This window comes from Canis lupus, chromosome 22 (genome assembly GCF_011100685.1).
Source record: "Canis lupus familiaris isolate Mischka breed German Shepherd chromosome 22, alternate assembly UU_Cfam_GSD_1.0, whole genome shotgun sequence".
Taxonomy (NCBI): Eukaryota; Metazoa; Chordata; class Mammalia; order Carnivora; family Canidae; genus Canis; species Canis lupus.
Window position 1 is genome coordinate 1896811 of NC_049243.1, and position 24345 is coordinate 1921155.

A 24345-nucleotide genomic window follows, 5' to 3' on the forward strand; every position below is an offset into this window, starting at 1 on the left:
AGGCGGGGCGGGGTCGCGGCGGTCGGAGGCGGCGGGCCGGGGTCTCTGCGCCATGGCCGCGTCCGTGTTCTGCTGCCTGCGGTGCTGCCGGGACGGCGGCGCGGGGCACATCCCCCTCAAGGAGATGCCGGCCGTGCAGCTGGACACGCAGCACATGGGTGAGGCCCCCGCCCCGGCCCAACGGCCCACGCCCCGGCGCGCGGCGGGACCACGCGACACGGCCCCGCGGGGCGCCGCCCCCCCCCCGGCCCCGGCCCCGGCCCCCGGCCCCCGCCCTCCGCCCTCCGGGTCCCCGGGCGCCCGGACACCCCTGCCTCCTCTCCCGACCCCGGCCCTTGGGGCCCCGGGTCTCCCGTCCCCCCCACGACCCACCCCGCCTCCTACCCGCCCCTTGGCTCCCCAGATCCCCCGGGCCCCCCCAGCTGCCCCCCTGCACCCGCGCGCGGCCTCGCGGGGTCCCCGGGTTCCCCGCCCCCCCTGCCTCCCAAGTCTCCCTGGCCCTCCGGGGACCCCCCCACCCAGCTGCTCCCCTCCACCGGGGCATGGCCTCGCGGGGCTCCCCGGGTCCCCGCCCCCCCAGCTGCCCCCCTGCACCCGCGCGCGGCCTGGCGGGGCTCCCGGTCTGCGCCCGCTCGGCCGGGCCGTGTTGTGCGTGGAGGCCGTGGAGGGTCCTGCCCCTCCCCCCCGCCGGGCCCTGCACCTGCCGCCCCGTCCCCCAGGCTCTGGCTCTCGGCGCCGCGCCTCCCCGGACCCGAGCCCCCGGCCCAGCGCTCCTCCCGCGGGGCTCCTCCCGGGTGGCCTACACGGGATCTCTGGCCGCAAATGAATATTAAATACAAACATTCGGGGGGGGGGCGGGGACAGTGAACTAAAAATTGTTTCGAATGTATCAGCATTTGTATCTTTTGGACTGAATATAGCGTGGCTCTATTTTTGGCTGAGCGTTAAAAGTGAAACAAATGAACCTTGATGGTTGGATGAGAAAATTGAAAAAAGAAAACTTGACACGGCCTCTGCATTTTTTTTTTTAATTCAGGAACGGATGTTGTCATTGTGAAAAATGGAAGAAGGATTTGTGGGACAGGAGGCTGTTTAGCCAGCGCCCCTTTACATCAAAACAAAAGCTACTTTGAATTCAAAATCCAGTCCACAGGTGGGTATAATGGTTCTTTTTTTTTTTTTTTTTTTTTAATTTTTATTTATTTATGATAGTCACACAGAGAGAGAGAGAGAGGCACAGACATAGGCAGAGGGAGAAGCAGGCTCCATGCACCGGGAGCCTGACGTGGGATTCGATCCCGGGTCTCCAGGATCGCGCCCCGGGCCAAAGGCAGGCGATAAACCGCTGCGCCACCCAGGGATCCCATGGGTATAATGGTTCTTTACCATTGGGAGCCCTAACTGTAAATAGTAAGAGCAGTTTTGGGGTACATGAGAAAGATCAGTGAGACAGTAAAAAAAAAATCACAAAGCTTGTTTGGAAAGCCCCTTTTTTCCCCCCCCACCTCTTGTGTGATCCTGGTTAAAGTAGTTAATTTAGTTATTTTAGGTTCAGTTTGCATATCTATAAAATGAGATTACAGGAACTACCATTCCTGCTTTGCATTAATCATACTTACAGATGTGTTTTGCACTGGGTCTGTGTAAGGCGCTGGCCTTATTGAATGGGTACTAGATGCTCCATTTCATTCGATCAAGCGTATAAGGTGTAGATTCCTGCTGTGTTATCTTAGGATAGAATCAGTCTTACGATCCTGAATTTTTTTTAACACTTGTTAAAATACCAAGATCTGTTGCCTTCTGAAGCAATCAGCAGATTTAGAATTCTAATATCTATACTTCTCATTAAAAAATTTACAGAGTGTCTTGAATCATATGACAGTCCTGTTTGAGTATTAGAGTAGCAATGAGTTAACTTGGAGCTGTACTGAATATGAGGAAATATATTGTTTAAAGCTTTGTTGTAAGAAAAAAAACTTCTAGTGAAATATAGCTTGAAAAATAGAAGTATAGGTATAAAATAGGAAAACTAGCCGGGAGTAAGTCAATCAACCATACTCTTCTTACTCGACAAGCTTGAATGATATAAAACATCCTTCTGGGGCTTATTTTCTTAATTAATGTAAAATACTGATATTCTTAAGTATATGAAATAAAAGGAAACTGTCCTCCATTCTTTTATAAGCTAAACTGCAAAATGTCTCTGGTTGCTAAAATCTTCTCAAGTACAATCTACCTTTCTCAAGAGAAGCCATTATATTCTTGAACCTTAAATTTGGTACAAGTTTTCATGTGGGTTTTCTGTAAAGGATGGCATCCTCAGTGACATCTCTAGGATAAATACATTGTTGGGGTTTGTAAATTGATCTCTCAATGCAAGCCTGAGACAGTTGTGCCCAAGGGCATCACAGCATGCACAGTTCTCTAGCGGTAAGGAGACTCTAACCCCGTCTAGAACTGTTGTCCACGAAGCTAGTATTATCATCTCTGTCACTCTTAAAATTGTCCCACTCTGGAAGGTAAATTACATAGTCGGATTATCTAGGAAGCCTAGACGGTAATATCCAGACATGCAGCTTTTTGATAGTGCTGCTCACTTCAGAAAAATTGGCAACCTGATCTTCAAACTTTCTACCATTTATAGATTTTCTCCTAACTGATTTTGATAAAAACTGAGAAGGAAACAGTTTGAGACAAAAATCCAGAGCTCTAGGTAATTCAGTTTCACTGGTTAGCTGCTTGCTTTAAAATCAGCTTAGACCAAAAGGCTTTAAACTCACTGACTTAAGGTACGGGTAAGAAAATCATTTTTCTATCATTAATTTTCTCCTCTTTGTGATCTTGACCAGGTCCTATATTCTCTGTCACACACCATGGACAGAAAAGTTAAAGACAGATTTCCCACCTCTCCAAGTAGTGCTTGGCTAGAACCCTGGGCCATTTAAATTTGTTGTGTAGCTTTTTCAAAATGTCTTTTAAAGAATAGTGATGACAATAATAGCTAACATCTTATAAAAAATACTCTGTGCTTTACTTAACCGATTTTGGGGGGGATACTTACACTGATCCAACTATTTACTAGGTTACCTTCCTGTATCTCTTAATAACTGAAGTACTGTTAGAAGCCCAAGTTCGCAGGTGAGGAAGCAGAGGGAGGTTAAAGACCTTGCCCCAGATGACGTAGCTAAGCCGAGGTTTCACCCAGGCAGTACGGGTTCAGGACGCATTCTTACCTCCTAGGTTGTGCTCCATCCGTAGAGAACATAGGGTACTTTGCAGCCTACTTTTATTTACTTATTTTTTCCTAAATATATATATTTTTAAAGATTTTATTTATTTATTCATGAGAGACAGAGAGCGATTCATGAAAGAGGCAGAGACACGGGCAGAGGGAGAAGCAGGCTCCATGCAGGGAGCCCGACACCATCTCGATCCTGGGTCTCCAGGGTCACACCCCAGGCCGAAGGCAGGCGCTAAACCGCGGGGAGCCACCCAGGGATCCCCTGCAGCCTATTTTTAAAATATTTGTTTTTTAGAACATAAAAAATAGTTCAGTGATAGTATGCCTCTTCTTTTAAAAACAACTTATATTCTTCTTAAAAACAATTCCTTCTTTCATATTTGTATTCCTTCGATTTTGGGGGCATTTAAACTGTTATTTTTTAGGAATATGGGGTGTTGGCGTTGCAACTCAGAAAGTTAACTTGAATCAGATTCCTCTTGGCCGAGATGTGCACAGCCTGGTGATGAGGAATGATGGAGCCCTGTACCACAACAATGAGGAGAAAAATAGGCTGCCAGCAAACAGTCTTCCGCAGGAGGGAGATGTGGTGGTAAGTTTTCTTGTGGGATTGTTTCCCACTGTAACTTATTAGACTTGAACTGCTTAAAAAACAAAAAACAACAAAAAAAAAAGACTTGAACTGCTTTTAGCCTGGCAGTTTGTGCTTTGAATTCCGAAGTGCTGGGACTGGGTCTCCTGAGATGGCACATACTCCAGAGACAGCCCCTCGGGTAGTTGCTGCTGCCTCACCTGACTGCCCTGCTTCCTGACGCCGCCGCCGGCTGGGAAGAAGAGCGTGAGCCCTTATTTCCATTCAGGAGAATTAAGGACAGGTTGGCTGTTGATCAGCGTTTCCTGCTTCTCTCACATCAGAGAAGTTCTTGGTCCACAATGTTAAAAGTTTGCTGATGTTCATATTAGAAAGTACTAGGTATTTTCCCCACTCGAGATCTCTTAGAGAAAATTGTGACGTTTATTGCAGGCATACCTCGGACATGCTGTGGGTTTGGTTCCAGACCGCTTGCAATAAAGCAAATACGGTAGTAAAGCAAGTCAAGTGAGGCTTTGGTTTCCCGATGAATATAAAAGTTATGTTTGCACTTTACTGCGGTCTCTTAAGTGTGCGATAGCGTTACATCTAAACAAGTATACGTACCTTAGTTAAGAAATACCTTATTGCTAAAGAAATGCTAATCATCATGTGAGTTTTCAGTGAGCCATAATCTTTTTGCTGGTGGAGGGTCTTGCCTCAGTGTTGATGGCTCCTGACTGATCAGGGGCAGTTGCTGAAGGTTAGGGTGATGGGACAGTGGCTTAAAAGCAGATGACAATGCATTTTGCTGCAAAGATTGACTCTTCATTAACAATTTCTCTGTAGCATGCAATGCTGTTTGAGAGCATTTTATCCAAAGTAGGTCTTCTTTCAAAATTAGAATCCATTCTCTCAGACCCTGCTGCTGCCTCATCAGCTAAGTTTGTATGATATTTTTTTTGAAAGATTTTATTTATTTATTCGTGAGAGACACAGAGAGAGGCAGAGACACAGGCAGAGGGAGAAGCAGGCTCCATCCAGGGAGCCCGACACAGGGCCCGATATGGCCTGAGCTGGAGGCAGGTGCTCCACCCCTGAGCCCTCCGGTTGGCCCTATATAATATTCTAAATCCTTTGTTGTCATTTCAACAGTCTTCACAGCATCTTCACCAGGAGATGTTATCTCAAGAAACCACTTTCTTTGCACATCAGTATAATAACTCTTCATCTGCTGAAATTTTATCATGAGGTTGCAGCAACTCAGTCACATCTTCAGGTTCTGCTTCTAATTCGAGGTCTGCTGCTATCCCTACCACCTCTGCAGTTATTCCTCTAAGTCTTGAAACCCTCGAGGTCATTCATAACAGTTGAAATCAACTTCTTCTAAACTTCTATTAATGTTGATACTTTGACTTCTTCCCATGAATCATGAATATTTTTCTTCTTTTTTTTTTTTTTTTTTTTTTTTTTAAGGTAAGCTCCATGCCCTTATGGAGCCCAACACAGGGCTTGAATTCATGACCCTGAGATCAAGACCTGAGTGGAGACCAAGGGTCACATGCTTAACCAGCTGAGCTACCCAGGTGTCCTGAATCACAAATGTTCTTTTTATTTTTTTAGAGATTTTGTTTATTTATTTATTTGAAAGAGAGTGAAAGAGAGAAAGCGAACACAAATAGGGTGAGGGTAGAGGGAGAAGCAAACTCCTGCAATCACGAATGATCTTAAGGGCATCTAAAATGATGGATCTTTTTCCGAAGGTTTTAGGTTACATTTCTGAGATCTTCCAGAAGAATCATCATCTATGGCAGTTGTAGCCTTACAAACTGTATTTCTTAACTAATAAGACCTGAAAGTTGAAATTACTCCTTGATCCATGGGCCACAGAATGGATGCTGTGTTAGCAGGCATGAAAACAGCATTAATCTCATATATTTCCATCAGAGTTTTTGGGTGAACAGATGCATTGTCAGAGAGTAAGGATTTCATTTTTTCAAACCAGTGGGTCTCAGCGGTGGGCTTAAAGTATTCAGTAAACCATGTGGTGTTCTCCAGGCTTTGTTGTTCCGTTTATAGAGCACACAGCGTAGAAACACGTCGGTCTTCAGGGCCCTGGGATTTTTGGAATGGACAGTGAGTGTTGGCTGCAACTTAAAGTCACCAGCTGCATAGCCCCCAGTAGGAGGATCAGCCTGCCCTTTGAAGCCAGGCCTGGACCTCTCCTGTCTAGCTCTGAAGATCCTAGATGGCATCTTCTTCCCGTGTAAGGCCGTTCCATCTGCCCTGGCGATCTGGTGTCCAGCGCAGCCACCTTCCCTTGGCGAGGTCCCCGGGATGACTTGCCGCAGCTTCTGCTCAGCACGGGCTGCTTTACCTTGCGCTTTTGTGTTATCGAAATGGCCTCTTGCCTTAAACTTCATGAACCGACTTCTTCTCGCTTCCACCTTTTCTTCTGCAGCTTCCTCTCTCAGCCTTCATGGAATTGAAGGGAGTTCACTGGTTCAGGCTTTGGGTTGAGGGAATATTATGGCTGAGGCGATCTAAGCAGACCACCAAAATTTCTCCACATCAGCAGTCAGGCTGTTCCGCCTTCTTACTATTTGTGTGTTCGCTGGAGTAGCACTTTTAATTTTCTTCAAGAACTTTTCCTTTGGGGATCCCTGGGTGGCGCAGCGGTTTGGCGCCTGCCTTTGGCCCAGGGCACGATCCTGGAGACCTGGGATCGAATCCCACGTCGGGCTCCCAGTGCATGGAGCCTGCTTCTCCCTCTGCCTATGTCTCTGCCTCTCTCTCTTTCTCTCTCTGTGACTATCATAAATAAATAAAAATTAAAAAAAAAAAAAAACTTTTCCTTTGTAGTCACAGCTTAGCTACTTTGTTTGGTACAAGAGGCCTAGCTTTTGGCCTGTCTTGGCTTCCTACAGGCTTTCCTCACTGAGCTTGGTATTTCTGAATTTTGATGTAAAGTGAGATGCACGTGACTTCTTTTCGCTAGAACACTTACAGGTCATTGTAGGGATATTAACTGGCCCAACTTCAATATTGTGTCTAAGGGAATAAGGAAGCCGGAGGAGAGGGGGGAGACGGGAACAGTCAGTCACTGAAGCAGTTAAAACCCACACATACATCCATCAAGTTTATGGTCTCATATGGGTGTGGTTTGTGGCACCCCAAAACAGTTGTAATAGTAGCATCAAAGATCGCTGAACACAGATCACCTTAACAAATACAATAGTGCAAAAGTTTGAAATATTGCAAGAACTACCAAAATGTGACCTAGAGACTTGAAGTGAGCAAACGCTGTTAGAAAAACGGCACCAATAGACTTGGTTAACACATGGTTACCACAAACCTTCAATTTGTAAAAAACACACTATCTGTGAAGCACAATAAAACAAAGTATAAAAAAAATGTATGCCTCTATTTAATTTATGAACTTCTCTTAAAGAATTTCAGCATTTTACTAGGAGTATTAATCCTCATTAAACTTAATCTTATTAAATTTCTTCACTTTGAGAACTTTTCAAAGAGGGACCCCGTGGGTGGCTCTGTGGTAGAACATCTGCCTTTGGCTTAAGTCGTGATCCCAGGGTTCTGGGATCAAATCCCACATTGGCCTCCCTGCATGGAGCCTGCTTCTCCCTCTGCCTGTGTCTCTGACTCTCTCTGTATCTCATGAATAAATAAATAAAATCTTAAAAAAAAAAAAAAACTCTTCAAACAATAGGACTTAATCCTAAGACCTCTCTATTTTTATTCCCAACTAGATATATTTAAGTCTTTACCAAAGCCACCCTGTTGAAAATGAAATCCGGAGATCCCTTTCTGCTTTCCCTGTTACTTCTTACATGGCATTATCCAAGAACCTTACACACTGGGTGTGGGCTATCAGCTCTTGATTGAGAAGAGAATCCTCGGCTCCCCTTCAGCAAAGGTGCCCTTATACATAGAGCCTTGCGTTCCTGGCTCTGGTACCAACTTGAAAGAAATCTATGTAATGAAGGAAAGTTTCTAATGATAAGACAACACAGGGTAAATCCAGGTTTTTGAATTGAGGAAATATACAGCATTTTGGTGAGAAGGAAGACACATGTGGAAATTAAGATTTTTAACTGTGGTCTGATCTTTCATTTTTCTTAAAGGTTTATTTTACAGAAAGAGTGGGGGAAAGGGGCAGAGGGAAGGGGAAAGAGAGACTCTCAAGCAGACTCCTGCTGAGCACAAAACCCAGTGTGGGGCTCAATCCCATGATCCTGAGATCATGACCTGAGCCAGAAATCAAGAGTTGGACAGCTAACCAGCTGAGCCACCCAGGTGCCCCTGATCTTTCATTTCTTTTCTGCAATTAAAAAAATACAAAGAACGTTTAGTTTGCATTTTTTTTTTTTTTTTTTAGAGAGGGAGAGAGAGAGAATCTTAAGCAGACTCCATGCCTAGCATAGAGCCTGACTCAGGCCCCATGTCACAGCCCTGAGATTATGACCTGAGCCAAAATCAAGACTTGGACACTTAACTGACTGAGCCACCCAGGTGCCCCTAGTTTTTTTAAATAGGTAAATTATTGAAAGATTTTTAGGAGAAAAAAAAGGAAATTGTTTTAGGAGACAAAAGACATAAACCATTTATAAAATCTGCTTTTCTCTGTTCTTCTTTTTAAATAGTTGGTTTTGTATTTGTAGATCATTGCCAGATGTCCGTAATACGGAACACCCTTACTCAAATGGATATTTCTTGAAAGAGAATCTTGAAGTCAGGTCGATGCTATCAACCTGTTTACACTAAGATGAAATTCAAACATAAGCAAGGATAATCAGTAACAAATGTTTGTCTTTGTTGGTGTGTTGAACTTCTACCGTGTGTTATTCTTGCCTTCCTATCTCATTTGTTGAGATTACTGATACCACAAATTGACAGATTTAAGAATGTCATTTTTAGTCTGTCAGCTTTATTAAATTAGACTTTGAGTTCTCATACCCATTCTGATAAAAGGAGGACTTTAAAAAAGGTGAAATATATGCAGAATCAAGAAAAGTAAAACATTACCTTACCATATTACCTTCATCTGCCTAGTTCGGACATTTGAGAACAAATTTCACCAAATTGCTGACAGTGGCATAGGAAAAATAGGATGGATTTAAGACAGTGAAAACACTCCCATATGTGTAACATTTCAGTCATATACCATTCTCTGAGGAGAAATCAAGAAAAATAAGCTTTCAACATCCGACCAAATGATTATATTCATGCGATAGTCCTACAGTGCCCACAGGGCCTGCTACAGCACGAGGAAGGTATACCTGGCTTGGGAGTGTAGGTGAAGAAATGTAATGAGATTAGGTTTAATGAGGATCAATACTTTTTTCCTTTTATATATAGTCTTGGAAAGTGGAAATCATTCTAAAATTGTACTTTTTGGTTCAATTTAGAGAAGTTTTATAAACATTCTTTGTAATGATAATGGCAAACACTTCTCTAGCATTTATTATGGGCAGGCACTGTTTTAAATGCCTAGCAAGGATTAAATTGTTTAATCCTCATAATGATTCTATACACTCTCTAGTATTATTACCATCATTTTACAGATTAGGAGAAGTAACCTCTTCTGCGGAGGGATCCTGGGTTAAAATACAGGCGTCGTAATTACAGAGCCTGTTCACTGAATATGCAATTATTGATAAATGCCTTGAACACATTAGATTATTTGGTATCATTATGGTGGAGTGAAACCTGGTTTCTAAATCATATAAAGGACTAAGTTAGAAATACTTGGGCTGAACTCTGCTCATAGTACTTAGTACTCCTATCCTTTCCCACTTGTTTCTTTGGTTTTAGGATTTTGCCCTCAGCTGCAGGTTTGGGCAACTAAAGCTTGCTTGCTTGCAGTAGGTTATGCTGCCACCAGGTGGTGGAGGCCGCCTGGATTATGCGGCTGATTACGCGGCTGCTCCAAACTGAGAGGTACCCCATGACATGTTCCTATAAAGAAGGAACACATTGTTTCTACGTAATTCTGTTTTCATTACAAAAAGAAATCCCAGCCACCAGTTAGCTTTATTATTATATTTAAATAATAAACTAAATGAAACAGAAACAATCTGTCTTGATATTTTTTGACTACTAACAAATTTTTATTTAACCCTGGCTAAGATTTGAGGTTTTTTTTTTTTTTTTTTAAGATTTATTTATTTTAGAGAGCATGCATGAGTGAGGGGGGCAGGGCAGAGGGAGAAAATCTTCAAGCAGACTCGCTGCTGAGCGCAGAGGTAGGCCCCAGGACCCGAGAGATCAGGCCCTGAGCAGAAGCCAAGAGGCCTGACTGAACACCCAGCTGCCCCAGGAGAACCTTTAATAGCGCTTAGTACGTGGACTCGCCTGGGACTTGGTTGTTTTAACTAGAAAGTGCGGGAGGCAGGCTAGATCATCTGTACGATCTTTTTCTAGCTCTATAAAGTTTTTTTTTTTTTTTTTTTTAATTTTTATTTATTTATGATAGTCACAGAGAGAGAAAGAGAGAGAGGCAGAGACATAGGTAGAGGGAGAAGCAGGCTCCATGCACCGGAAGCCCGATGTGGGATTCAATCCCGAGTCTCCAGGATCGCGCCCTGGGCCAAAGGCAGGCGCCAAACCGCTGCGCCACCCAGGGATCCCTAGCTCTATAAAGTTTTTAAGTTGATATAGTATATCCACAGTCAGAAATCCCTGGAGTGGTCTTTTTGGTCTATGATGATTTTGCAGTTGAAAGATCTCTGCTGTTCTGCATTCTTCAAAGCTCTCCTCCTGCCAGCTCTTAGGAGCTATGGCATCAAGCATTAAAGAGAGGCAGGATGGTGCGCCACCAGAGTAAGTATGCTGCGTGGGTGTAAATCCCAGGCCTGCCACTTCCCAGCTCTGTGGTCTTACGTAAGTTACTAAACCTTTTTGTGCTTTAGCTACTTCATCTGTAAAATGGGGATAATATAATAATACCCATTTTGTGAGGACTAAATGATTAAATATGAAATACTTAGAATGGTGCTTGGTTCATAATACAGGCATTAAAAGTGTTTTTCAGCATTTTATTAGTAATAGCCGTTTATTATTAGTCTTTTTCACCATCAGTAACATACAGATGTAGAGAGTGATCTATTTTTATTCCACCTTTTTTTTCCCCTACTCTTTTGAGTTATTTTTCTGTTTTCAACTTGATGTATTCCATTATATAAACACTTTATTTATTTATTTTTTATATATAAACACTTTACCTTGGTAATGGATTTGAAGTGCTTGAAAGCAAGGTAAAGAGATACGGAAATGTATTTCATTTCAGAAATAAGTTGTATCGGGAAGCCTGGGTGGCTCAGCAGTGGAGCGTCTGCCTTGGGCTCAAGGCGTGATCCCGGGGTCCTGGGATCGAGTCTGCATCGGGCTCCCCACAGGGAGCCTGCTTCTCCTATGTCTTTGCCTCTTTCTGTGTGTCTCTCATGAATAAATAAATAAAATTTTAAAAAGAAAAAGTTATATGAAGATACTTTTTCACAGTTTGAGAACAGTGACAAGTAGTAAGCCCTAATGCAGAAAAATTCATTGTTTTTCCCCCTATCTACAGAATTAAGATAAAATTCTGTTTTTTGTGTATGAGTTTTAAGGGTCTCTCTCTGAAGGTGCCGGGGCGGGGGGTACAGTCAGGTAAGTGGCCAGCTCTGGTTTCGGCTCAGGTCATGGTCTCACGGTTGTGAAATCCAGCCCAGCCTTGGGCTTTGTGCTCAAGGGGGACTCTGCTCCTGTCTCTCTCTCTCAAATAAGTAAATAAATCTTTAAAAAAAAGATCTCTCTGTACGCGGTCGGCAGTACTTCTATCATCTTAATATTCAGATTATAAAATTAAGATTATCTAAATATAATACCAGACATCAAACTGTTCTCATTTGTTTTACCTCTTGGAACTTTACCTGACTTCCCACCACATAATCACCACTGATTTTTTTTTTTTTTTTTGGTCTCAGTTCAAGTAGAACTCTACCAATTTGTAAACCCTTAATGAAAACTGTTGTGACACTAATTACTTTTTCCATGATTTTCAGTGAGTGCTTTCTGACTATTTAGACTTTTTATGTGAAACATTTATATTTTTACTTTGTAATATTTTCTTTCCTTCCTAGGGTATTACATATGACCATGTAGAACTAAATGTATATTTGAATGGAAAAAATATGCATTGTCCAGCATCAGGTATACGAGGGACAGTGTATCCAGTTGTTTATGGTAAGCTAAAATATTTCTAAATATTACTGTATATTAACTTTTACTTGACATTTTCACTAACTTTATAACTATCATTCAAAAATCTGGACAAGTTAATAAGGACCTTTCTTTATATGAAATGTACTCAGTAGGGTATCAGAATCCCACTTTGCAGAACTAAGGAAGTTTTTCTTCTGATGTATAAAAATTTTTTTTCCCAAATACAATGATCATACTTTAAATATGCAATAGCCATACTCCCTTTTTTAAATCATATAGTCTTATATTCTAGAAAGTTCCAAAAAGCTTTGATTTTACAAAGCTCTTTCTGCCAGTATTAGGGAGATTTAGATGACCGAAAATATAGTTGTAAAAAATATTGTGGAACTAAGGATGGGAATTTTATGTAGATTGAGCATTAGTTACCTTTGTAAAATTACCTGTTAAAATTCTTCTGAGAGAAATTGTGACTTAGAATAGTTTCATATTAGTTGTTTCGCTTTTGATGGTTATCTGTATGTCTGTACTATAGTTTTGCTCAAGTGAGTCCTGCCCAAGAATTGGGTTACTAAAGAGAGGATTCTATACCATTTATTAACTTTAATTTTTATTATAGAAAAATTCAAATGTTTATAGAAGTAAAGAGAATAGTATGCTGAACCCTCATGTACCCATCACCCAACTTCAAATAGTTATCAGCCTGGAGCCAGTCAGGTTTCATCTACCCCCTAATGCTAATACTCCTTCTGTTCTTCATCTTTCCACCTTAGATTATTTTGAAGCAAATGCCAGACATTTTATCATTTTATTCATAAGAATATTTCATATGTATCTCTAAAAAATCAGGTATCTTTCTTTATTTAAAAAACCAAACATAAGCACAGTGCCTTTATTCCTCTATTCTGCTTTATTTTTTATGTTACCAACTTTAAATCAACAGGTGTATGATTTTTCTGCCTATGACCTTAATAGATATAAAAATATTTTCTCATTTAATCACTTTAAGTTCTTAGATTTGAGGGACGCCTGGGTGGCTCAGTGGTTGAGCATCTGCCTCCAGCTTAGGGCATAATCCCAGGTCCTGGGATCGAGTCCCACATCTGACTCCCCGCAGGGAGGCAGGGAGCCTGCTTCTCCCTTTGCCTGTGTCTCTGCCTCTTTCTGTGATTCTCATGAATAAAGAAATAAAATTTTCAAAATAAATAAATAAATAAATAAATAAATAAATAAATAAAAATTTTTTGAAGTTCTTAGATTTGAGCCATAAATAGAAACCGATTAATTTTATAGTAATTTACTAGAAAGGTAGCAGCATTAGAATGACAGGCTGGATGTCAAAAAGTATATAAATAACAAATATAAATATTTAATAACATAATAACAACCAAAGCTTATGCTTTACTTTTTAGTTTTCATTAGTCTTTTCTCCCCAAAATTACTTTTCAGTGATTTTACGGTCTTTGCATATAAAAGTGTATTTTTAAGTTTGATTTTAGTTAGTTTCTTTACCATATTGGATAAACCTAAAAGCAATTCCTTTATCTACTTACATGGAAATGTAGCTTAGTATTCTAAATAATATTGTCTGGAAAAAGTATTCTAAATAATATAGTCTGGAAAATGAAATTTAAAAGTACACAAATGAATGTAGCAAATACAATTTTATTCCATATTGTTTCTTTGATTGAGCATAATTTTAATGTAGTAAAGCTATGGATAGTAAATTACATAGAGTAAAGCATATTTTATAAATTGGCATTGATATATCAGTTAAATTAACCCAAATATTTTAATAATCTGATAATATCAGAGAGAAAAATAAAACTTAAGGAGCGCCTGGCCAGCTTACTCAGTAGAGCATCTGACTCTTGATCTCAGGGTGGTGAGTTCAAGCCCTATATTGGGTGTAAAGATTACTTTAAAAATAAATAAAAATAAAACTTAAATTTAATTATCCTTTGTCCTCTATCCCATGCCTAATCCTAGATCCATCCATTCATTTTGTCAGTTCTTATACTATGGAGAGAAAAGGCTTTATCACACTGAAAGAAAAGTGTCCTTACAAAGTTATGCCTTCCAGCCTAAGCTCTCAGCATTTGTGGCAGTTCTTTTACATTTGTGCACCTTCTAGACCTTCACCATACTTCTTGAATTCCCTCCTCAGTCTCCACAGATGACCTTACCTTCTACTTTATAAAGAAACAGGCTGTCAGTAGTGAACTCTCCCTTCCCACCCCTGCCCTCCTGAAGCTTTTCTGGATCAGATACAGCCTCGCCTTCTTTCTGTCCCATCTTAGATGAGGTGGTTTCCTTCATGTTAGAAACACTATAGTCTAGATCTCTAGGATTCATACCCCTTTGTCGGTTATTTCACTCATACCTCAAGTCAGGAACCTGTCTCTCCAGTGCCTGTAAACATTCTATGAGTCATCCTTATCCCTCAAACCCTTCCTAAATTCACTAGCCCTTGGTTCGACTTCTCTATGTGGCTATATTAGCAGTGGCTACAACACTTGGTGTGTCGTTCAGTTGTTCTTCAACCCACCACTTCACCCAAAGTACCCTTCATAAAATCTCTAGTGGCTTGATGAATGTCAAGTCCAGTACTTTTCTCTGCATTTCTTATGCAATGTAAAATTATATTTAGTCATGTGCATTAAACATTTGTGCAGTTTAACATGTAGCTCTGAAGTAAACACTCATGTCATTACCAGAGTCAACATATTCATCACCCCAAAAAGTTCCCTCCTGTTCTCGTGTAATCCTTCCTGCTCCCCTCTCTCCACCACCGCCCCAGGCTTACACTGATCTGCTTTCACTACAGACTATCTGAATCATAAAGTTTGTATTCTTTTTATACATGGCTTCTCTCGGCATAATTATTTTAAGATTGATCCATGTTGTAGCATGTATCCATAATTCATTCATTTTTATTGCCGAGTAGCACATATAGTTCATCGTGTGCTTATATTGTAATTTGTTTTTCCCTTTGCCTGTTTGTGGGTATCTCAGTTGTTTCCAGTCTGGGGCCATTACCAAGAAAGCTGCTGTGAATATTCATGTACAAGTTTTGTGTAAGACGCTACCACTAGGGGAAGCTGGATGAAGGCCACAGGGAACTCTATTATTTTTGCAACCTTTTTTGAATCTATAATTTTATCAAAATAAAATAATTTTTAAAAAGTAATACATCTTGATGTATAAAACAAAATACAGAGGCAAATAAGGAAAAATTAAAAGTACTCATATTCACACTAATTATCAGTAATATTTTAATGGATCTCCTTTTTAGTGTTTTAATTTTATTTTTCATTGTGGTTATTTCTACCTAATGGGATTATGTTTTGTAACCTGGGGAGCAGATGTATCTATTCTTTTTGCCTGTTAATATTATGGTATTATGAAAATAGTTTATTTTATAATTATGCATTCTTGCGATTTAAGCTGTTAGCTTCTAATTTCTTTCTTTCTTTTTCTGTCTTTAGTTGATGACAGTGCAATTTTGGATTGCCAGTTCAGTGAATTTTATCATACTCCTCCACCTGGTTTTGAAAAAATATTATTTGAACAGCAGATCTTCTGAATGTATTTGTTTTTGAAACTTGTGTTTCTGCACTTTTAAAAGTGTTTACCATTTAATAAAGCTTTACCTGACCTGTAGATGAAAATATATTCTTAAAAATATGCTTGTTAATGTTGTTTAAGAAACCAATGTATTCAAGATACCATCTGGAAGTTGTGATTTAAAATATTTTTGTTTTGTGAGATAAAATCAGCATTTGGGGCAGTTTATTTAATTCTTATTTAAATATAACTATGGGTTTGATTAACAGTATTAAGTGGAAATATGTATATACATATTTAAAAGGGATCTTTCTTACATAAAATAATTTGTTTTTATAATAGAGATGTAGAGTTGGGTGGGTTTTTCTCATTCTGAAATTTAGACCTCATCAACTATTTTAAGTCTGCCGTCTAAGATTTTGTGTCTGTGTTGTCTTTTATATAGAGTGTAACAAAGTGAGAAAATATACATTATTGGCAACTTCTTTTTTGGTGGTTTATTTACTGTAAATCGTACCACTTTTCTTAAACTTTAAATTGTTTACTTTGTATGTCATTGCTTTAAATTTGCTTTGTGAAAGGAGGTAAATGTTTCAGTAACTGTCAGAGCGTTTTGTTGAAGACCATCATGCTGTGTTATTTCAGTACCAGAGTAAGTCATGGTTGATGGGCGATGTATACACTGGCAGACATTTAGAATAGTATGATGCTTTAAACTTAAATGTAAATGAGATTATTCTTTTAAGAACTTTTATTTAAATGTGTGTTTTTCTGTAAGAAATAATAAAACGATAGTAATTAAGTAATACTTAGTACTATATTAAATACATGTTCTTCCTGTTTTGTAATTATATGTTAAGTTCGTTTCATCCTGATTATTTCAGAAGTTCAGAGATAAGTGAAATGCTCTCCGTGACCCTGAGCCTTTGTCGAGTCCTCAGTAGAGATTCCTTCAGTACCCTACTAACTTGAACTAATTCATTGTACACACGCTGGTACAGTCTCCACTTCTAGCAAGTATGCCAAGGATGTGGACGTTTCACTCCTTTGTCAACAGAGAGCAGTATGTTGTACTAGAAAACCACGGGACTTAGAATCAGTTATCTGAATTGTAATTTTGCCACCTAATCCCATTACCTTCTCAGCTGAGTTCCTTAGCTTCCCTGAGCTCAGCTTCCTCATTTATAAAAGATACTCATACCTGCTCGATAAGATTCTATAAGTAAATAAGGTAATATATGTAAAACACTTGAATCACCATAGGCACTTAATAAGTGTAGCTTCCTTGTTGACCCTTAAAACAGTGGGTTTCATAGTGTTGTCAGACTAGCAGCCTCAGCAACACTTGGGAACTTGTTAGAAACACATATTCTCAGGCCCCACCCCAGACCCACTGAATCAGAGACCGTGGGGATTAGCACCCTGGAGTCTGTGGTTGAACGAGTCTTTCAGGTGATTCTAATACATGCTAAAGTTTGAGAACCACTGTTGGGGAGAGAATGGTTGACTACTATAAGTTTTCTAAAATTCTAAGACTATTTTTGACCTATAGGCAAGAGAATCCTGCAGTGTTTGTTTATTTGGTAGATAAAAATGCAACAATATGCTTTGAAAACATAAGTATACTTGAGTAAGTTTATTGACGTAAAACCCAGATTTACCTCTGAAGATACATAATTGAAATAACTATATTATTTATGCGTTTTTGTCTGACTTTCTGTCCTAGTAATCTTAATTTGTAAAGAACATGCTTACTTTGGAAAGCAAATTAAAATGACTACTGTTTGCTGTCTTTATAATGTTATCTACCTCTTAGTTACCCTTTCTTTTTTTTAAGCTAGCTTTTTAAAATCATCATTTTCTTTACTCAATACTATTTTTCTGTCTCTAGTCATATGGAATAGGGACAATACTAAAAATGATATATGAATTACGTCCATGGCAATGGTTTGATGAAGTCTAGATGTGTTTTTAATCTGTAGGTATTTAAGTCCTGTTAGGAAAATTATCTTCCTAAAACTATGACCTCAGTCTAATCTTAAAGAAGACATCAAATTCCAGTACAGGAGCAACCTACAAAATACTTGAACAGTACTCCTCCAAACTATCAAGGTCATCAAAAAAGAAAGAGAAAAAGAAACTGTCATACCCAAGGAACTGAGCCCAACGGGACACAACAAGTAAACGTAATGTGGGATCCAGGAACAGAAAAAAGATACTAGGTAAAAACTAAGGATATATGAATAAACTATGGATTTTAATAATAAAGTATCAATATTCATTTATTAATTGTAACAAATGTATCCTGTGTACGATGTTAATGGAGAAACTGGGAGAGGGCATATATGGAAATTCTGTACTACTCAGTTTTCCTGTAATTCTAAACTATTCTAAGAAATAAAACCTTAAAAAATTACACTGATGGGGCACCTGGCTGGTCAGAAGAGTATGCGATCTTGATCTGAGGGTCTGGAGTTTGAGCCCCACGTTGGGTGTAGAGATTAAATAAAAGAAATTACATTGAGCTAGGAGAAATTTAAAAATAAAGCCTTTCATGAAGCCATCATGAAGAACATTAGTATAAACCCATAGCTTAAATATTTAATGATAGCCAAATACAGGCCTAGATGGGACATAAAACACAGCATTTGTTCCTGGCTGAAGAGACAATGTCCAATGTCTTGATTCTGTATATTGTAAAAATATGTTCATACTAGTGCAATTTATCATAGTTACACTGAAAATTATTACTCATATCAATGATTTAAATATCACAAATGATTTATAATGTTAGATATGTGAAACAATGAGAATCTTTTACATATTAAAAGCCAGAAAAAGTAGATTTGGCTTTTAGTTGCCTTAGGCTCATTCGTTAAGATAATTTTTTTTTTTTAAAGATTTTATTTATTTATTCATGAGAGAGAGAGAGGCAGAGACACAGGCAGAGGGAGAAGCAGGCTCCATGCCAGGAGCCCGATGCGGGACTCAATCCCGAGACCCCAGGGTCATGCCCTGAGCCAAAGGCAGTGCGAAACTGCTGAGCCACTCAGGGGTCCCTCATTAAGCTAATTTGAACATATTTTCAACTTGGATTACGGACTATTATACATTAACTTTGGAATGATATAAAACATAATTTGACCTAGGGCTTTTCTAAATCATTAACAAAAACAGACATGCATAACATTGTTGCTCAGATCTTTAATTGTATGTTTATTTTCTAATATAAGTCTAGTTATGGACAGCAAAAGTGTTAGCTAGAAATGCAAGTGAGATCTTGGACAAGTCTTGATAAAATACCTTAAATCAATGACTTCTAGATAATGCAAAAGATCTAGATATGACTGAGAAGAAATCTGTCATCAAAACTCTAGATAATTTCCCTGTACACAGATAAAACCAAACATAGTGCTCAGAAATGGAATATAATCAACTACCACTTATATTAATTTGCATTAATTGTGCAACCTGGCAGGCAGATACTGTTGGGAGCTAATTGGGCCGTTTGTGGGAATGAGTGGAAACATAATAGAATCAATTAACTATTGTTCTTGCATGTACTGAATAAGATAGGAGATTCCCTTTCAACTTGCTCTTTTAAAGTAACTGGGACGAAATTATTCAAACAGTGGGTACAAAGAGGATAATGTTAAATATGATGAGCTAACATAAATGAAACCACGTACCATCCAAGAGTTCTATAGAAACTTAAAGAGGAAACTCTCCCAGTATTGGCTAAATTGTGTAATACGTAGTCACATAGGAACCATTACAATGTAGTCATCCAACAACTATCATCCATGTGCTGTGTTTCATAAATACTTAAGTCTCTGCCCTCAAGGAGCTCTGCTAATCGCAGTTAATAAGTATGGCTCTAGAATACCCAAGATAGATTGATGAATGGTACAAAAAAAAAAAAACGTTATTAAACATTTCTGTGTTTAATATGAACCATTAAATGCTAGAGTCTAGGAAAAAGTAATATATATACATACATATATATGTGTGTATATATACCTATATATAATATCCTGGAAATAAGATTACTGGGCATTATGTCTTTTATTAATAAAGTTACCTGGTAAATTACTAGTTGATGTCGTGCCAGGCGCCAGCGTAACCCTGACCCCCGGACCCAGGAAAGTAATAGTGCCCGTGAAGCCACATGTGGATAGACCAGTTCTGGCAAACGCTGCATGTTTTTAAAGGACAGCGACAAACCAGTGGGGGCTACCAGGCTGCCAAGGGTCCGCTGACCCCACGGATGAGTGAATGACGATGGGAATGTTAGAAAATAATTCACTGGGCTGTTGAAACCACAGTGACTAGTGAAATGCTGATCATTGTAAGAAGGAAACTAGAGGGCGGCTCGGTTGGTTAAGTGGTTAAACATCTGCCTTCGGCGCAGGTCACCATCTCCGGATCCTGGGATCAAGCCCCGAGTCGGGCTCCCTCTGCCCCTTCCCCTGCTCACATGCGTGTGCTCTCTCTCTCAAATGAATGGATAAAATCTTTTTTTTTTTTTTTTAAGGGAGACTAGAAATAAAGCCAAAAAATTCTGTAGATTCATGTGTGTGATTCTCACAAATGTATTTCAGGAAGGCAGTCATAGGTGTGTTTCAGATCCTCGATCATTCACTTGAAAAATAAAAAGGGGAGTAGATTATTCTCTGTTGCCCTGGAGGCAGAAGTGTTTGGAAGGTTCGGGAAGCCGGCTGCAGTTCCAGCTGGGCGGGAGCTGTCCTATCAGGTCACCACTGAAGTCGCCGCCTTGCAAAGAAATGGGCTTCTGGTCCCTGGAATCGTTGTGACATTTGTTTTAAAGATGGAGGTTTTTTAAAACTGAGAGATGGTGGGCCAACAGATCGGGGACAAATGCCATTGGAAAAGATCCTTTGTCACAGTTCCCAAGAGGAAAGGGCACCCGGGCTGCCCGGGGACACACAGGGAGGCATCGGGTTAGGTCAGGACAGCATCATGTGAATTCTGCAGGTTCGTGGGTGAGTCATCTGTGTAGCTGCAAATGGCAAGATTTCATTCTTTTTTTTTTTTTTTTTTTTTATGGCTGGAGAATATTCCATTGTATATATAATGTCTGTGCCCCACATCTTTATCCATTCATCTACCGATGGACGCCTCGGCCGCTTCCGTAGTTTAGCTGTTGGTCACGCACCGATTATTTAAAAACGACCGCTGATTCAGGTCGGATCGATAAGCCTTGGAATAAAATATGGATCCAATATGTTAACATTCAAATGTATCTGAATCGATTTTACTGGCCGTTAAAAATTGGCCATTTGGTATTTCGAGGCGATGTAGAGTTTAAGCTTTTCTGCTGCCCTGTGTGTCGTCAACAGTGTCTCCCTACGTGCGTTTCAGAGAACAGCAGTTCTAGAGGGTGTTGGTGGAAGGGGTTCAAGGGCAACTGCTTTGGGAACCATGTCTACTTGCTGCAGAGCCCCGGGCCCCGGGCAAGCGCGGCCTCGGTCTTCACTGCAGTGAGCACGGGGGTGGGGGGTGGGGGGGCAGCGGGGTGGGGGGGTGGGGGGTGGCAGCGGGGTGGGGGGGAGGTGTTGAGCAGTGTCAGCAGGCCCCGCGGCTGAGAGGCCTTGGTCGGCGGGCTGCGCCCTAGGGTGACCGGGCCAGGGGAGCGCCGCATCGGGGAGCTGGGGTGGCCGGGGCCGCGCCCTAGGGTGACCGGGGCAGGGGAGCACCGCATCAGGGAGCTGGGGCTCCGGGCTGGTGGGGTGAAGGCAGCTCGCCGCAGGTGGGGCGCCAGTGCCAAGGCATCGGGGACACCGCAGACAGAGCTGGGTTACTGCACGGCCTGGGTTGCCGTCCCGGGGGCGCCGCGGCGAGGCCAGACTAGATGTTTTCTGGGGCTGTGATTGGGATCCATTCGGCCTGTTGCCCCGTGTCCTCACGAGTGACACTGACGACAAAGCAGTGGGAGACACGGCAGCTGCAGGGAGCGAGGCCGGTTTGTCCTGTGAAGCTCCTGTTCCTTCTGGAGCCGGGAGAGGCCGCCGAGGTTTACTGGGGGACGTAGCCCTAGCTCGGCCCTTGCACGGTTTCGGGAGTGAACAAGTGACTTAAAAGGGGTGAACAAAGGCCTGTGAGGTTTGGGGGCAAACAGACGAAAGGCCGCGGGTCGCGTGGCCTGTGGAGCGTTTCAGCTCAGCCAGAGCCCGAGGCTCCGGGGCACCGCACCTGCCAGCACGGGGCTTGCGGGGAGAGGGAAGCTGGCGAGCGGCCCAGGGGACGAAGCTCGCCCGGGGCCCTCGCGCCCGGCCAGGATTACCGCCTGCTTCCGGCGAGGCGGGTCGAAGGGAGCCCCGGTGACCCCGAGGGGTGACCCCGAGGGGCCGCCGCTCGCCACGAGGGCCTGCGGGCTGGGAGCCAAGGCCCGAACAAAACGCACCAAGCCTGGAGCCAGGGTGGGCGTGGGTGGGCCGGCCCCGCGGGCGCCCACTGGGCATCCGATTGCTGGGTGCCGGCAATTAAAGCAGAACCTTAAGTACCCAGAGGCGGGACAACTTCCCGCTGATGCCGTGGGAGCCGTGGGTCCATGTGGGTCCACCCACGCCGGGGTGGTGCAGGAGGGCGAGCTTAAGCCACAAGACATCCTGGAGGTCATTCGTGCAAACCCTCACCTCACGCTTGGACAGGGTAGCCAAGAGCCATTAGGTGTCCCAGCCACGGTGACACCGTTAGCAGAATCCGCGTAACCAACATCCGTGGAGTGACACAGCGCCCTGTCAGCCGCTGTACCAAGTTCATTCTACCGGGGGTCCCCGAGGGGCTCAGCAGTTGAGCACCGGCCTTCGGCCCAGGGCCTGATCCTGGAGACCCGGGATCGAGTCCCGAGTCGGGCTCCCTGCGTGGAGCCTGCTTCTCCCCCTGCCTGGGTCTCTCTCTCTCTCTCTCTCTCTCTCTCTGTCTTTCATGAATAAATAAATAAAATCTTTAAAAAAAGTTCATTCTTCCTTGGCGTGGGGCTAGATAAATCCATTAACAATTTCTAGAGGTTTCTAAAGGAATGTTTGCTTGTTTTTAATTTAAATTCAGCTTGCCAACACATAACACCCAGTGCTCATCCCCTCAAGCGCCCTCCTTAGCACCCCTCAAGGGTTCTTGGTGGAAACTGGACATTTCGGGAGGTGAGGCTTCTAGCACTGACCGCGTGGAAGAGGCCTTTGCAGTCCTCGAGACACACCCTCGTCACATGAGACAAAGGCCAGGATAATCGACCTAAGGTCGATTCACATTTGATTACGCTAGTTCCACGGTCAGTACCTGTAGAGCTGTCGGAAACGATGAGATGAACCCCTGCCTTTGGGGATGATCTGGGTGACAGCTCTCCACGAGCACAGGTAGTGGTTCGCCCACTCTCATCCCTGGGTCGCCTGTGGACACGGAGGCGTGGCCTCCAAGACAGGTAACCAGGCAGCATCTGATCTTTCTCCTCGTGTTATATTCTTGTAATTAGATGGGATATGTCCCCTGAAGCTTGGAAAACCCACAGTCCTGTAATGAAGTCTGCTAAGACTTAGCTTCCGTGCACCTCCTGGAAGGAATATGACACTATATGTTAACTAGAATTTAGGTAAAAAAATTGAAAAGGAAAACATGTAAATTGCTTCAGGTACTATAGACATTTTCACAATATTTGTTATTCCAATCCATGCACATGAAATATCTTTCCATTTGTGTCATCTTCAGTTCCTTTCATCAGTTTTTTTAGGTTTATTTATTTTTAGCAATCTCTGCACCCAACATGGGACTCTAACTCATGATCCCAAGATCAAGAATCTCGCGCTCTTCAAACTGAGCCAGTCAGGCACCCCTTGCATTAATGTCTTAGAGTACAGATCTTTCACCTGTTTGGTTGCATTTATCTCAGGCATTTTATTATTTTTGGTGCAACTTTAAATGAGATTGTTTTCCTAATTTCTCTTTCTGCTGCATTGTTATTAGTGTATAGAAATGCAGTGGGTTTCTGTTCATTAGTGTCCTATGACTTTACTGGAGTCATGTATCAGTTCTAGTAGTTTTTCCTTGGAATCTTCAGGGTTTTCTATATATAGAGTCATGTCACCTGCAAATAGTGAGAGTTTTACCTCTTCCTTACCAATTTAGATGCCTTTTATTTCTTTTTGTTGATTGCTGTGGCTAGGATTTCCAGTATTGTGTTAAATAGTTATGGTGAGAGCAACATCCTCCTCTTGTTCCTGACCTTAGGGGAAAAGCTCTCAGTTTTCTACCATTGAGTATGATGTTAATTGTGGGTTTTTATTTTTTTTATTTTTAAAAAGATTTTATATATTCATGAGAAACAGAGAGAAAGAGGCAGAGACATAGGCAGAGGGAGAAGCAGGGTCCATGCAGGGAGCCCAACGTGGGACTCGATCCCAGGTTCCCAGGATCATGCCCTAGGCCAGAGGCAGCGCTAAACCACTGAGCCACCCAGGCTGCCCAACTGTGGGTTGTTATTATGTTGAGGTGTATTTTCTCTAAATCCACTTTGTTGAGTTTTTTTTTTTTTTTATCATGGAATGGATTTTGTACTTTGCTAAATGTGTTTTCTGTGTCTAGGAGATAATCATACGGTTCTTACCTTTTCTCTTATTGATGTGGTGTATCACATTGATCCATTTGCAAGTATTGAGCCATCCTTGCATTCTAGGAACAAATCTCACGATTGTGGTGAATGATTTTTTTAGTATATTGTTGGGTTCAGTTT

At 41.6% G+C, this 24345-nt stretch overlaps 1 protein-coding gene and 1 long non-coding RNA gene across 2 annotated transcripts in view; one reads left to right on the plus strand and one right to left on the minus strand.

Moving 5' to 3' along the window:
- Nucleotides 1-18017, plus strand: SPRYD7 (SPRY domain containing 7). The gene is made up of 5 exons (XM_038569426.1): nucleotides 1-158; nucleotides 1037-1153; nucleotides 3667-3833; nucleotides 11954-12056; nucleotides 15521-18017. Exons 1-5 carry the CDS (start codon nucleotides 53-55, stop codon nucleotides 15616-15618), a joined length of 591 nt encoding a protein of 196 aa, XP_038425354.1. The 5' UTR covers nucleotides 1-52; the 3' UTR covers nucleotides 15619-18017.
- Nucleotides 18006-24345, minus strand: part of LOC111091795 — a 13805-nt gene continuing 7465 nt past the window's right edge. The window contains exon 4 of the long non-coding RNA XR_005376172.1: nucleotides 18006-20819. This is a non-coding gene — a long non-coding RNA (uncharacterized LOC111091795). The remainder of the gene's footprint in view (nucleotides 20820-24345) is intronic.